The 13,407-nt window shown below is 37.6% G+C and overlaps 1 protein-coding gene across 1 annotated transcript in view; it reads left to right on the forward strand.

Annotated features, from left to right (window-relative positions):
- Positions 1-13,407, forward strand: part of grid1a (glutamate receptor, ionotropic, delta 1a) — a gene marked incomplete at its 5' end in the record, with an annotated part of 254,083 nt that overhangs the window by 237,594 nt on the left and 3,082 nt on the right. The window contains 4 exon segments of the mRNA XM_013999628.1: positions 2,469-2,607; positions 6,420-6,615; positions 7,732-7,898; positions 11,360-11,600. Coding sequence (XP_013855082.1) covers positions 2,469-2,607; positions 6,420-6,615; positions 7,732-7,898; positions 11,360-11,600 — 743 coding nt within the window.

The following is a 13,407-nucleotide window of genomic DNA, read 5'->3' on the forward strand; positions in this document are numbered from 1 at the left end:
CCACCACCACCACCCCCACTCATTTCTGGCTCAAGTGCAGTGCTGTGACTTTTTGTTTTGTTCAAAAAATGTCATTAATTTTTATTTTTGTTGAAGAAGACGTAGATCTCTTTGATATGAATCAGATTGCTGGAGCTTTGTGTGATGTTGTCAGAGTGCATAAACATGGCAGCCAAATGCCCCAATGATTTGCCAAAACTTGGCTGTTTTTTCTTATGAGTTCATGCAAAAAAGGCTATCCGCCCCCAGACTCCGCTTTTTTTTTTCTAAGAGGAACTGATCTTTTGTTCCATAAGGAGGTCAGGCAGAGGTAGGAAATAATTCAAACCGTCCAAGGGAACGAAAGGAGAGAACATTTTCATTATGATTAGAGTCCAATCAATTTGTTTCATAGATGAAAGAAAGTACACCACCGAGGACTTCTGCAGTATGGATAGATTCAGCAGACCCACAAAATACACATTTTTACATTCAATGACCTTAAATAAAAAAATCTGTCTGAGCCACATCTAATAAAAATGACTGATGCTGGAGTACCACACATCTGACAAGACCTTTTTTTTCCCGAGCTATCCTGAGGGTTCAGCTGTGCTGATTGTGACACTTTCAGACAAATATGTTTTTATCACACTTCATATGCTTGAATCCTTCAGCTGATATTTCTATGGCTTTCGTGTTCAGTGTTAAAATTCAGGCTGACACGTTTTCCCATTCATCGTGATATGTTTTGGTATTTTCAGCAGACAAGTTGGTATGATAAAGAAACATGATGACAGCAACATAAATGTGACAAATCGATATTTTTTATGGAAAAAAAAGAAGAAAAAATGTGAAAAGCTGGACAGTTCATGAGTTTCCTGCTCAAAAACGAAAAAAAAATAATGTTTGGTAGAAGCTTTCCTTTTTGTAACAATGCTTTTTGATGATGAGTCTTATGATCGGTACCTGACTGGCAAACCTTGAAGGTACCAGAAGCTCAGAGCAAGTGTCAACAGCAAAACAAACTGTTTGGYAATGGAAGAGAAGATTTGGCAAATTTTACATGTGCGCAACCCATGTACGCCGCTCTCCTGTTCATCCCACAAATACATGTTCCCTGCAACTGTGGCACAATAAAAAAGGGAAATTAAGATTTTCAATGGTATCAAATGTATGTCCTAGAGCAGGGCTATTCAACTGGCGGCCCACGGGCCGTAGTGACCAAAGTTCAGCCCACCAATTGGTTCATTCATCTCTTAAGTCCAAACCTCCAGTTTTCTACTTTAGTTACTCTAAGTTCTTTTTGTTAAACGTGCATTTTTGGTATCTGCAGAAACGTTAGAACCTTGACTACAAGCTGGTAAAAACTATTTCTATGCACACTGAAGACGATTAAAATTACAAGCAATAGAAGATAAAAATGTAAAAGTGAAAATGAAATTGGTTTAAAACTTTAGCAAGTCAGAGATGTCAAAATAATATTTGTGTCAAATAGGAGGYAAAAGGTTTTTTTATATTGTTTTATTATCATTACTTGTATAGGGTTCTGTTTGTTGTATTCATGAGTAAATGCAGCAAAATAAACTATTCCAAAAGTAACAGATCCTTGTRATACTTGGTTTATGTACATAATGACTTTAATTGCTGGATGTTTGGCCCCTAATCTGCAGTAAAAGTGGCCCCCGGAGCTATTTAGCTGAATAGCCCTGTCCTAGAAGCATTGTTACAACAAAGAAATTCTCTCCCAAACACAAATTTATTTTCTTTTTGTGCTAAGCTTAGTAATAAAATAAAGTAAGCAAAACATTTTATGCAAAGGGGGTTATATGCATAAAACTCTTAGAAGGTATAAAAATAAAAGTTTGAAAATTCCAACAGTTGACTTGAAGGTCTTTAAATATGATCTCAAGAACAAAAAGGTTTTTATAAACAAGCGAGTCAATAAAAGGAAATCGCCCAGTACATATTACAGTAATATTTTCTTTTTTCCAAAAACAATAAAAAGAAGCTGAAACAAGAAAACCGATACAAATGAAGAAAACGTGTGTTTTGACAGCTTTACTTTTTTTTCTGTTGTATTTCACATTTGTTGCTCCTCAAAATGTCCTCCATTTATACTAAATGAGGTATCAAAACTGGTTACAGCTTGTGTAGATGTTTTGTCAGTAGAAAAATAATCAGCAAAAATGTTGAAATTAAGTAGTTACGAATTTGCTACAATTTTCATGTTTAAAACAAGAGAATTCTCTGTTTTTAACCAGCAAAGTTTATTTATATATATATATTTTTTTTGAGTGACCATTAAACTGTTTAGCTAAATTAGCTAAATGCAGACCCAGAACATATAGGTGCAGTTTTTTTCAGTGTCACAAAAAATTAAATAAGTTAATGTWTTGCTTCCCCGTCCCTGATGTTGTGCCATACAACAGATTGTAAAGATGCTGATGTTGGCACGTGTGTGCAGCTTTTGACTCTCTCCACCTTCACAGGCAGCGACTCCATCCTCAGCTCGGTGGCTCTGCGTATCGTCATGGGCAGCTGGTGGCTTTTCACCCTCATCGTGTGTTCATCTTACACAGCAAATCTGGCTGCTTACCTCACCGTGTCGCGCATGGACAATGCAGTTCGGTAAATTTATTTATTTTTTTCTTCTTACACTGTAAGTAATCAGGTGATATGACAATCGAACCATTTAAAAAAGGCTGCACTCTTTCATGTACAAAAACACTACATATTGTATCTTGTGAGGTCTAACAGTAGTATTATTACTGACTGGAAACTGTGGTTTTGTGTAGGTTGATTTCTTGACGGTATGCATGTATTTTATTTTCCTATACTGTAACTACCTGTGCTCCTGCAGCATCTCTGGTTAAAGGACACTCTGCGAGCACGGCTCATCTCTCTCGTTTCTCTCATTTTTGACCTGGTTGCTTAACAACTTGCTTGTCCTCCGTCTAAAAGTTATTTGTCAGTGAATCCAATTTGGTCTGACGTCTCTCCCCAAAGAGTGGACAGAAAGGCATTTGATTGCATCGTTTCTGTCTTCTGTTAAACAAATAAGCACACAGGGACATGTCGGTAGACGAGGTGAATGCTAAAGAAGCAAAGAGCTCACCTATGAAGAGATTTTGTCTGGATGTGGGGGCGTTTATGCTTTGAATGCCAATTACCTTATTCTTTCCTTCTGTGGTACATTGGGTACAGTTTAAAAGATGGACAATGACTCCATTTAGGTCTTAGTGGGAGATGATGGGTACACTGTAACCAGTTCTCAAAATGAAACATTAAAAAATACAAGAACATGTCTTCTGCTGTTCTCACTTGCAAAGCTTAAAATGGAGAGAACTGCTACAAGTCTGTTTTTATAGATGTTTTTAAAAGCAGGTCTGCTTTATAATGCAATRACCTACAATTATATCCAAGCTTTATGCATCAAGGATGATTATGGAAGGGATTTTTTAAGTATGTTCTTCACTAATTTCCTGACCTTCATGCAACTTTTTTAATTGTCAAGGATCRGTTTTGCATAACAAAAACACTCAAATTGTCTGAATGAAGCAGATAAGGCTTTGGGTTTGGAGGAAAAGAAATGAAAGTGAGGTAGGAAAAACTAAAATCGCATCATACCTAATGAACAGCAATGTTTGGTTTTGAAGAATGCAATTGCCAATTAAGGTTGCTTTTKTAAGGCCATCCGCCTTTATCTGTCGAGAGCACAGAAATGTTTTGGAAATGACAAAATCTGTGCGGTAAAACTGAAGCCTCGTGGGAGGGTTAAAACACACTTGTGTTTTGTCACCGCTCTGCCACCCCTCAATTAGCCTGTAATCGACTAAATAATTAAGTTTTCTTTTAATGGAATGTTATTGAAACGGCTCAAAAGACCTTTAAGAGTAATATAAAAAATAAAACATGTTAGAGGTTTTCTAACTGTGGAGGAGATCTTGCACCATTTTCAACAAAATTCWAAGGCACTAAATAAAGGTCAAGTAGAATGCAATTTTCCTTTGAGGGTAGCTGCTGATTTTGCAAAGCCATTGACTAGAAGGCAGAAGGTAGACGATATTTACACACACCTACTGCTGCCTTTCTTTTGTTCTGTTGGCTTACAAGAAAGGCATGTCATTGTGGATGCGTAGTTTAAAAATATTCTTGTCTAAAGGCAAGAAGACAGCAGCTCAAGCAGAACCAGTAAAGAAAAATACAGTTAATATAATTCAGACACAGGATGCAAAAAATCCTGGGGTAAACAGCTTTGTTGCCTTTGATTAGTGAAATCCCCAAGAAAAATTCCAAATGTATTAATGCACCAGACCATCCTTACGGAATACTCATTTCCTGGCCAAGACAAATATGAAAACATCTCTGAATGTGCCGTCCTTTTTCATGCAGACTTAATCCATTATTAACCTTATTGTTTCAACTGATGACCAAAGCTCTACCGTTAYTCTGGCATGCCTCAGAAAACGCCTGGGTATCCTATGGTATAAAGTGTACAAAGCTGAAAAGATCTTTGATGCTTTGTTTGACACGCCAATATTGCAAGTTTCTTTTGCTCCTACTAAACCTAATGTCTAGACATTGGGCTGGATCAAACCTGATTTTTGAARCTCAGATGGAGTCAGACATTGTCCAGAACAACAATAAAAGTCAAGATAATATAATTCCTGAAGAAATCAACTTTCTTCCTCAGCTGAAGTATAGATTTTGGTGTTGTCCCAAAGTACTGCTGACCATTTTATTTTCACTATAAAGTCCATAGAGCTTCATTTTAGAGCAYGTATTTCTGCATCTATTAGGTTTTAGTGTTTAAATGGTTGATACATAAATGCACTTTAATGAGAACAAAACATAAATGTTACAKAAGTCTMTTTCCATAGGGCTTTGAGCACTACATGAATTGTTTCTATTAGCTTCCTGTGAAGAAAAGCAATTACGCAACTTACAGTATTCTAAACACAATTCTGTTTGTTCTTTTACTATGAAAAAACAACCCTATATATTTTTTTCTATTTAGCAAGCATAAAAACATCCTTCAGAGTAATAACTGCTGCTTCTGATACTAATGAGWTGAACACAGAACTCCTGTTTTTACTGATAATTCTCATCGCTTTGGAACATTTCATTTTTATAAAAATACCTGTCATAAAGAATAACCATGGCTAAAAGAGAAGGCAGACATTCATTGCTTTTGAATTTAACCTGAACATCTTATAAATTGAGCAACATAGGGTATACTACATTGATATGTTTGTTTCATGTGAGCCTCTCTAACTCTACAGCAAGCTGGGGTTGAGAGGAAATCATGTATTTGTAAAGATGTCAGAGTTTGTTTGTATTTCAAAYGTGGTTTCGCCATTAAGGGTAATGAATAGGGCAGAGTTCCATTTCTGTGTATTGATTGGAAAAAAATTGTGTTTCAAGGCTTTAAGATAACAATGAACATGAAATAAAATCCCTTAAAATGGGCAGCAGATGTATCCAGCACACACAATATATTRGTTTGGGACTGTTGCTCAATATTATTTTATCATTGGTTTAGATTTTGTACATTTTTTTCCCTAGCAATTACCAAAACTCTGCTTTTGGCAATTGGTCTTTCAGTTAATGGTTTCTAAAATCTGTTTAGTCCAGACTGCCCTGAATGAATTTAGTGCCTTTTTTTTTGTTTTGTTTTGTTTTTGTTTTTTTAACAATAGCCATGTTTCCATCAACATTTTTTTAATGCGCATTTTGAAGTATCGCATCAGAAAAGGTGAATGGAAACGGCATGATTCGAAAAAAACTTCCTCTAATTCGCATAAAAGTGGAAACGCTCGCTTGAGGTGGTTTTTGCTTTTTTCAAAAAAGCGTTAATGCACAAAAGGAGAGCTGGAAACACATTTGTCGAATAAGTTCTGACGTAACAAACATTTACCTCACATGTTGATCAGCTGTTCTCGCTGTCTGTCCGAAACCGGTACTGATACCAGAGCGACTGCACCCGCGACTGCAGCTGGACCATCCTCCTGCTGTCGCCGTATTCTCAGTTATTCCCGTAACGTGAAAACAATTGTATTTCTTTTGCTATGACTCCAGACAGCGTRTAAAATTGCCTGAACTAGTTGATATGACAGAATAAGKACAACTTTCTCGATAGTGGCAAAATGTTCCAGATAACCTCTCCATTTTCCTGAGATGCAACTTTTACTTCCTGTTTACTAAACACATGCRTCTGACATAACTGATTCGCTTCAAGCCAGTTGATGGAAACACGTCTGATTCACATTTATTCGTTCTTTCCTTTTTGCGAAATTTAAAAAATAAAAATCMCTCAAAATTCGAATTAGATGGAAACACGGCTACTGTTGCCCTTCAAATAATGCTTTAGCCTCTGTGTGTGTTCTTAGCATAATATATTTATATAGTTAAATAAACATCTCCCTTATTTTTCAATGAAGGTCATTCCAGGATCTGGCCAAACAGGTGGACTTTACATACGGGACAGTGAGAGACTCGGCTGTGTATGATTTTTTCCGAGCCAAAGGCACCAACCCTCTGGAGCAGGACAGCACATTTGCTGAGCTCTGGAAGATCATCAACAAGAACAACGGCTTTGAGAACTCTGTCTCCAACCCATCAGAGGGCATCAAGAAGGTTAGCGTTACTCTTAACTCCATCCCTAATTTTTCAGGGAAAAAAAAAACTATTAGTTAGAGTGTCATTATTTGCAAACAAAAATGGTTTTCTGAAACACCTTTGTCTGTGTTTTTCAACCCTGGTCCTCAAGGCACACTGTCCTGCATGTTTTGCATGTTTCCCTGCTTSAGCACAGCTGATTTYAATAGATAACTGATTAAAAGGTTGTAGTTGAACTGCAATCATCTGAATCAGGTGTGTTAAAGCAGGGAAACTTCTAAAACATGCAGGGCTGTGTGCCTTGAGGACCAGTGTTGGGAAACACTGTATATGCGGAAAATTAGAAAACAATTTTTCAGCTGAAATATTTATAAATTATTAGCACTTTATAATTATCTTATGACAAATGCTTTGTTTGTTTGTCTATTTTAAATTCTTAAATGCAAGCTATTGTACTAAAAACTGAATAGAACTTGTTTTTTCCCTTGTTTGTCATGCTAATTTCATCACCTTAAAATTACTGTTTTCAGCATGGGTTAGTTTATTATAAAAAAAAACAGGTTTAAGTGGCAGTTTCATCTTTAGCCCTGTTAAAGATATATATAATTCAGCTGTGGCTACTCTGAATGATTGCCTCTAACGATGTGYTGCAAACAGAAGAAGGCAAAAATATGTGAAATACTTTTTTGTCATCTTGGCAAAAACATTTAATAGTGTGATTTCTGTTCTGAGGTGACTGAGCAAAAGGAAATTTCTGTGAAAATATTTGGTTTTGCTGTTTGTTTTACTGATTGCTTTTCTCCCTGAGAGAGGAAAAAAAGTAATCTTGTGCACGACTTCGATTCTTGAAGTAAAACTACAAAAAAATGTAATAATTTGCCAGAATTCTAGAAAGCCGGGTAGTTATTATAATTTTTTTCTATTATTTTATCAATTGGATTTGCAGTGTATCTAATTTAAACMGTCAAATTTCGCTCTCCAAGTTGAACAAAACTAAAATTCTGGCTGTYAAAAGGGATTCAAGCTCTGCCGCTCTGCTGTAAACATGTCCTGATGTAACTGTTATATGTCCCTGTTTTTTTTTTTTTTTTGTGTGTGTGTGTGGGTGTTGTGAAAACTGTTTCAAATTTCCAGGCAAAGCGAGAATCATACGCCTTTCTATGGGACATGGCGGTGGTGGAATATGCTGCTTTGACAGATGACGACTGCACGCTAACGATAGCAGGAAACAGCATGAGCACCAGAGGCTATGGCATGGCCCTGCAGCACGGCAGTCCTTACAGAGACCTTTTCTCACAGAAGTATGTATTCTAGCGTTAATGAACATCAATCAGAACACTTTACATTCGAGCAAGAATAAAGTAGCCATGTAGTGTGTTTTGATTGTGTTTTACAGTGCTRTGAAAAGTTTCTGCCCTCTTACAGATTTCTTCTGTTTTTGATAATCAAACCAGTGTTAAAGTCAACAAAGACAACCCGAGTAAATACAATATGCAATGTTCAAAGGATGATTGCATTTCTTAAGGGAAAAAAAATAAGCTAAAACCAGCCTGCCTTATATGAAAGACTAGTTGCTCCCCAGCGGTGTAAAACTCAATTTCACAGATGGCCACATGAGTGKTACAGTGGCCCTCAAAGGCCCAGTTGGAAATACCTTTGACATTTTATGTTTAATTTTAACTAAACCTAAAAAACATCACGTTTATCACCTCATTAGTATGGCTGAGCACTGCTAACAAATAATTGTGCTCTTTGTGGTATTTCCTGCATAGAAACAATGTTTTAACACATCCTGTTTCAAAAATTAAAAARTACKACATGTACAACAGGCTGAATRTGAACTAAATGTTACAGAATTACTATTAAMAGTAAACTTCAGCTAGTTTTACTCAATGTTGAGTTGTGGTGAGTAGCTGTCATTTTAAATCCTGAACTTGCCACTGTCCTAAAGGAAATTCCAACTGAGGGTGCGCTCCAGTTTAAATTTACGARTTGTAAGTGGGAAATTCCCACTTTCCATGGACTGCAGCAAAAGTAGCTGGCAAAAATGCAACTAAATGTAGATTTTACACAGAATTTTGCCACCTTCTTTTGAATTCTGTGCACCACAACCTAGTGGTGGATGTCATCATTTTGCAGGTAAAATAATCAACGTGCATTATGGGAGATGTGGTTYATGATCAATGCTGGCTTTAAAGCAGTTAATTTTGAGACATTAATACAGGGCCATTCAACTAAATTGCTCAGGATTTCAGTTACTCAAAAGCAACAGCTCAGGGAAAGTAATATTGTCTTTCACTTTTTAAATGTGTTTGCTTTGTTGAACTGTATCATAAATTTAAAGTTTACACTTGATTTAAAATCAATTTTTATAATAAATTTGACCTAAACCTAATACCCTAATGACACCTCTGGTGGAAACAACTGCAATACCATCATTTTTCACRTGGCTATTGAGAATCTTTTTCCCTCTGTGTTTTAGATTGTCTGAATGCAGAACCCAAGTGTGTTTGAGAAAACAAACTATAGRCCAGACTCTAAAACCAAAATTATAACCGGTTCTAGGTCGTGAAATAGAAAAACAGCCACTGACTATCCCACTGCCACCATCATGTCTGACTGATTTATTTTTATTTTTTGCTTTTAAGTGCAATAACAGTTTTAATCTAAGTGAAAAACAAACATGCTGTCAGTAACATTGTATGATGTTGACTAATAATTAGTATAAGGATTCAGATTTYCAGGACAAATGCATGAGTGTGGGGATAGAACCACTAATCTTCCTTTAGCAAGATGACAACTAACACCTGGGCCACAGCTGCATCAATATAGATTCATTGTAAGATGTGGGTAGAATGCTAATAATTGTGATCAGAACTGATCACTCGGGGCTTCARTGTTGGAGGATCAAATTGGGAATCTGTATGCACAGGGGCAAATTTGTTTTATTTATAAATCTTGGTTATGACATTTTRCACGTGCCTGATTCCATTTCTTATTTTTTTCCCCATAAAACAACAGACACTTCAGACATATAATTCATATTTGCACATCAAATAAATAAAGACGCCTATAAGAGCAAAAAAGCAGCATGTTTGTCAATTTAATGCAGAGAGAAGTGGGAAAAAAATAGCTTAAAAGTTTTATTGGGACAGAGCAGTCTTCCTTAATAACGCCCATTGTTTCAGTTGCGAGGATTTTTACTGCAATCATGTGTGTATTACATAAATACAAAAACATTTTGTTTAGCTTAGAGGCCTTTTTTTCTTTTTAAATTTTTATTTTACTGTCCTGTGGAGAAATAATAGCCTACCTGTGGTAGATAGCTTTTCGAACAACTTTGAATTTGAAGAAATTGTTCAATTTTTACCAAACTGACAAGCCAGCAGCTAAGTTGGAAGAACCAAAAAGTCCTAAAACAATTCCYAACTCCATCATCCAGTTTGTATTTTGTGCTCTCCCCAGCAGAAACAGTTTGCAATTCATGCAGAGAGCTCCCTGGCTGAATCAGAAACACTACAGTTTTCTCCAGCTGCTACTTTCCGTAATCACAACTAACATAATGCAAAATGGACAGCTATATATGTTTCTAAATTAGTTTTCAAATTAACGCCTGAATCATTTTAGACTGGTTTTAACATGTTCGCAATTCCCTTTGATCTTGGCTTCATTGGTCTACCATGTCAATTTGGTCAAATGTGAACCTTTTTTTATTTTTTTTATTATTATTTTTTACAAACTGTGGTCATTTAAAGAGCTACCTTAACAAGTAAAACACTTAATTTTTCCACAGAACCCCATCTTATAAGATCTGAAATACATGTTTTTAAATCATTTAGAAGTGGGTGTACACCTGGCCTGAAAAACACAAGGGACAAAATGTTCTCTCTGCACATTCAGTGTACCAGTTTGTGTAAACGGGACATATGGCAGTTTGTGTGTCGCATTACATTTGGTACCATGAACAGCAGAAGGGTGGGTAAATGACTCAGGTAGCTGTGAAGTATTTCTGATTGTKCTTCTGTAGCCTGAATAAACCTGCAGCARAAGCGGCAGTGCATGCTGCAATCATCTCTGAACAGAGCGACTGACTGCTCCACTTGGCTATTCCACAGGAACGCAGGGACTGCGTAACGTGTGTTTGCACTCTGACACCATCACGCTCCTCCACGACGTCTTTTCATCCGAGTCTGTTCCCTAACAGACTGACTGCAATGATTGATCCTTTTTGTTGCAGTCCTTAAAGTTTAAAATTCATTACTCTTCAAACTGGAACTATTTTTCTTCATCTTGTTTTTTTCTCTCTTTTATAACTGGTCTTTTAGGTCTTGTTTACAATTTATCACTCTGGCTTACATTGTACTGTTGTAAACTAAAAACTGCAGTGTTTAATAGCACTTTACCCTCTATGGGTCTCTTTAATGATCCTAAAGTGAATGCTAATAGATTACATTAGCAGTGGATGTTTTTTTTTCTTTTCTTTATTAGATTTATGTAATGCTAATTAATTATTGCTCCATAATAACAGAGTGGTACTTGACTGTTTAGGATTTATTTTCTGTATTTTCTTATTGTTTGTCTCTGAAAATTGTTTAACTTACAATTATGTGCCCAGTTGTAGTTGTGATTTTATCAGTCAGTATTTATTCTCCATGATGGATACTGAAGGATTTGGCTGGTGTTTTGCGGTTAAAACAGAACTGCACACTTACTGTGAAAATGTGTAAAAAGAATGGTCTACTGAACTGCATCTTCTCCACAGGATTTTGGAGCTCCAGGAAAAAGGAGATCTTGACATCCTGAAGCAAAAATGGTGGCCAAAGAAAGGCCGCTGTGACCTGCAGAGCCACGCAGACGCTCAGCCGGAGGGACGGGCGCTGCGTCTCCACAGCTTTGCCGGCGTGTTCTGCATCCTCGCCGCCGGCTTGCTGCTGGCCCTCCTGGTGGCCGCGCTGGAGACGTGGTGGAACAGCAACCACTGCCGGAGAGAGCAGCCCAAAGAGGTGACCGCCGACAACTCGTCGGGCCAGGGCCCAGGCCTCCTAACCCAGAACCGGGTCATGGTGGCCACCACGGGTCTCCCAGCCCCACCAAGGCCCCGATCGAGACCCAGACCTCCGGGTCCCCCGGTCCTGCCCAGAGATGCCACTGCCACACTCTACTTTATGGATCCAGCAGGCGCTGACGCCAGTCCCGATTTAGTAGAGCTGCAGTACACCCAGTTATAATAGGTGTGCCAYTGGTGATAGTTCAGACATTGTTGTCAGTTTACTCATTCCTTCTCATGTTGGGAGAGAAAGTGGGGCTTACTGAGGGATTCTGCAGCCCCTCCTGGTGACAAAAAAAATAAGTCACTCACTAGTGCTCATGGAGGAGAAGCGCAGCAGAAAAAACAAAAAAAATGAATAAAAGTAAACGCTGAGTTCCATCTTCAAAAATCACACATGAAAATTGTACCTCTGAGCTGAAATAAGCTTCAGTTGTGCAATAGCTCTCTTTAGCTAATCCATTCAAGTCTTAATGCTTCAAATATCTGCCTTTACATTGCTGCTGTTAACTGGGCAGTGCTTTTGCATGAGGCGTCCAATAAAACTAAGGCTTGACATGGATCCCTAAACTAAAGTGTGAGCCTTGACCTGCCTGTTTAATTTGACAGTCTAATGATACTGGATGAGAACACCCATTTAAGCCTAGTTCTGTCCTGAAAATACACACAAAAAAAAAAAAAAAATCCAACTTTGCTGCTGGATTTTGGTGCAGAAGGGAGTTTGAGTTTTTGCTGTCAACATTTGCTTTTAGTGATTAAATGGGACTATTTTTTTATAATTACTACATACTGCAGTCATGATTCACAACTGTCTTTGTGCACAATCTACAGAGCACGGATTATGATCATGACAAGGTGTTTTGTGGCGTTTCAGTCCATCTTTTTGATTATACACTGTGCTCTGGGCTTGAAATGTAAGCTTGTATGGCTTTTGACATGGTAAAGAAGAAAAAAAGTTATCAAAGTGCTGAGGTTTGCCTAACTTTAAAATAAAGAGCAGTTCAGGCTGAATTCAAGAGCACTTTGTTTAATACCTCAGTTTTTGTGCCTCAGCAAAATTAATTCATAGCGTAGCTATCACTTTACAATCACAAACTCCGATGAAATGTTGGGTTATGATTGATTGAGAAACTTTCAGCATTTATTACAACAAAAAATGTTTATATTACACTTTTTTTCTGAGAAAAATAAATGTATGGTTCTCAAACAGCCTTGAATTCCATGAGCACCAGGTGATTCCAGCTATAGTCAAAAAGGGATTATTAGTTGTTATCAGACTTACTTTACCAGGTACTTTACTCTTTAAAGTATTCAAGTCATACAGCAACTCAAAAACTACAATAGTTGCAAGACATGTCACTCAAGATGAAACCCATAAAGCTAGTAAAACCATAATCATTGCAAACTAAGTAGGCATCAAACTACACTCACCGGCCACTTTATTAGGTACACCTGTCCAACTGCTCGTTAACACTTAATTTCTAATCAGCCAATCACATGGCGGCAACTCAGTGCATTTAGGCATGTAGACATGGTCAAGACAATCTCCTGCAGTTCAAACCGAGCATCAGTATGGGGAAGAAAGGTGCTCCCTCAGTTTATTCTCCCTATCCCTCGCCGCACACCTCCATCCTCTTCACTTTCAATGTCACCCATGTAGGTTTTTTTGGGGCACAGTTGTGCTCCTCCACGTCGAGAGGAGCCAGTTGAGGTGGCTCGGGCTTCTGGTAAGGATGCCTCCTGGACGCCTCCCTGGTGAGGTG

The sequence above is a fragment of the Austrofundulus limnaeus genome, unplaced genomic scaffold, assembly GCF_001266775.1.
Source record: "Austrofundulus limnaeus strain Quisiro unplaced genomic scaffold, Austrofundulus_limnaeus-1.0 Scaffold0, whole genome shotgun sequence".
In the NCBI taxonomy this organism is placed as follows: Eukaryota; Metazoa; Chordata; class Actinopteri; order Cyprinodontiformes; family Rivulidae; genus Austrofundulus; species Austrofundulus limnaeus.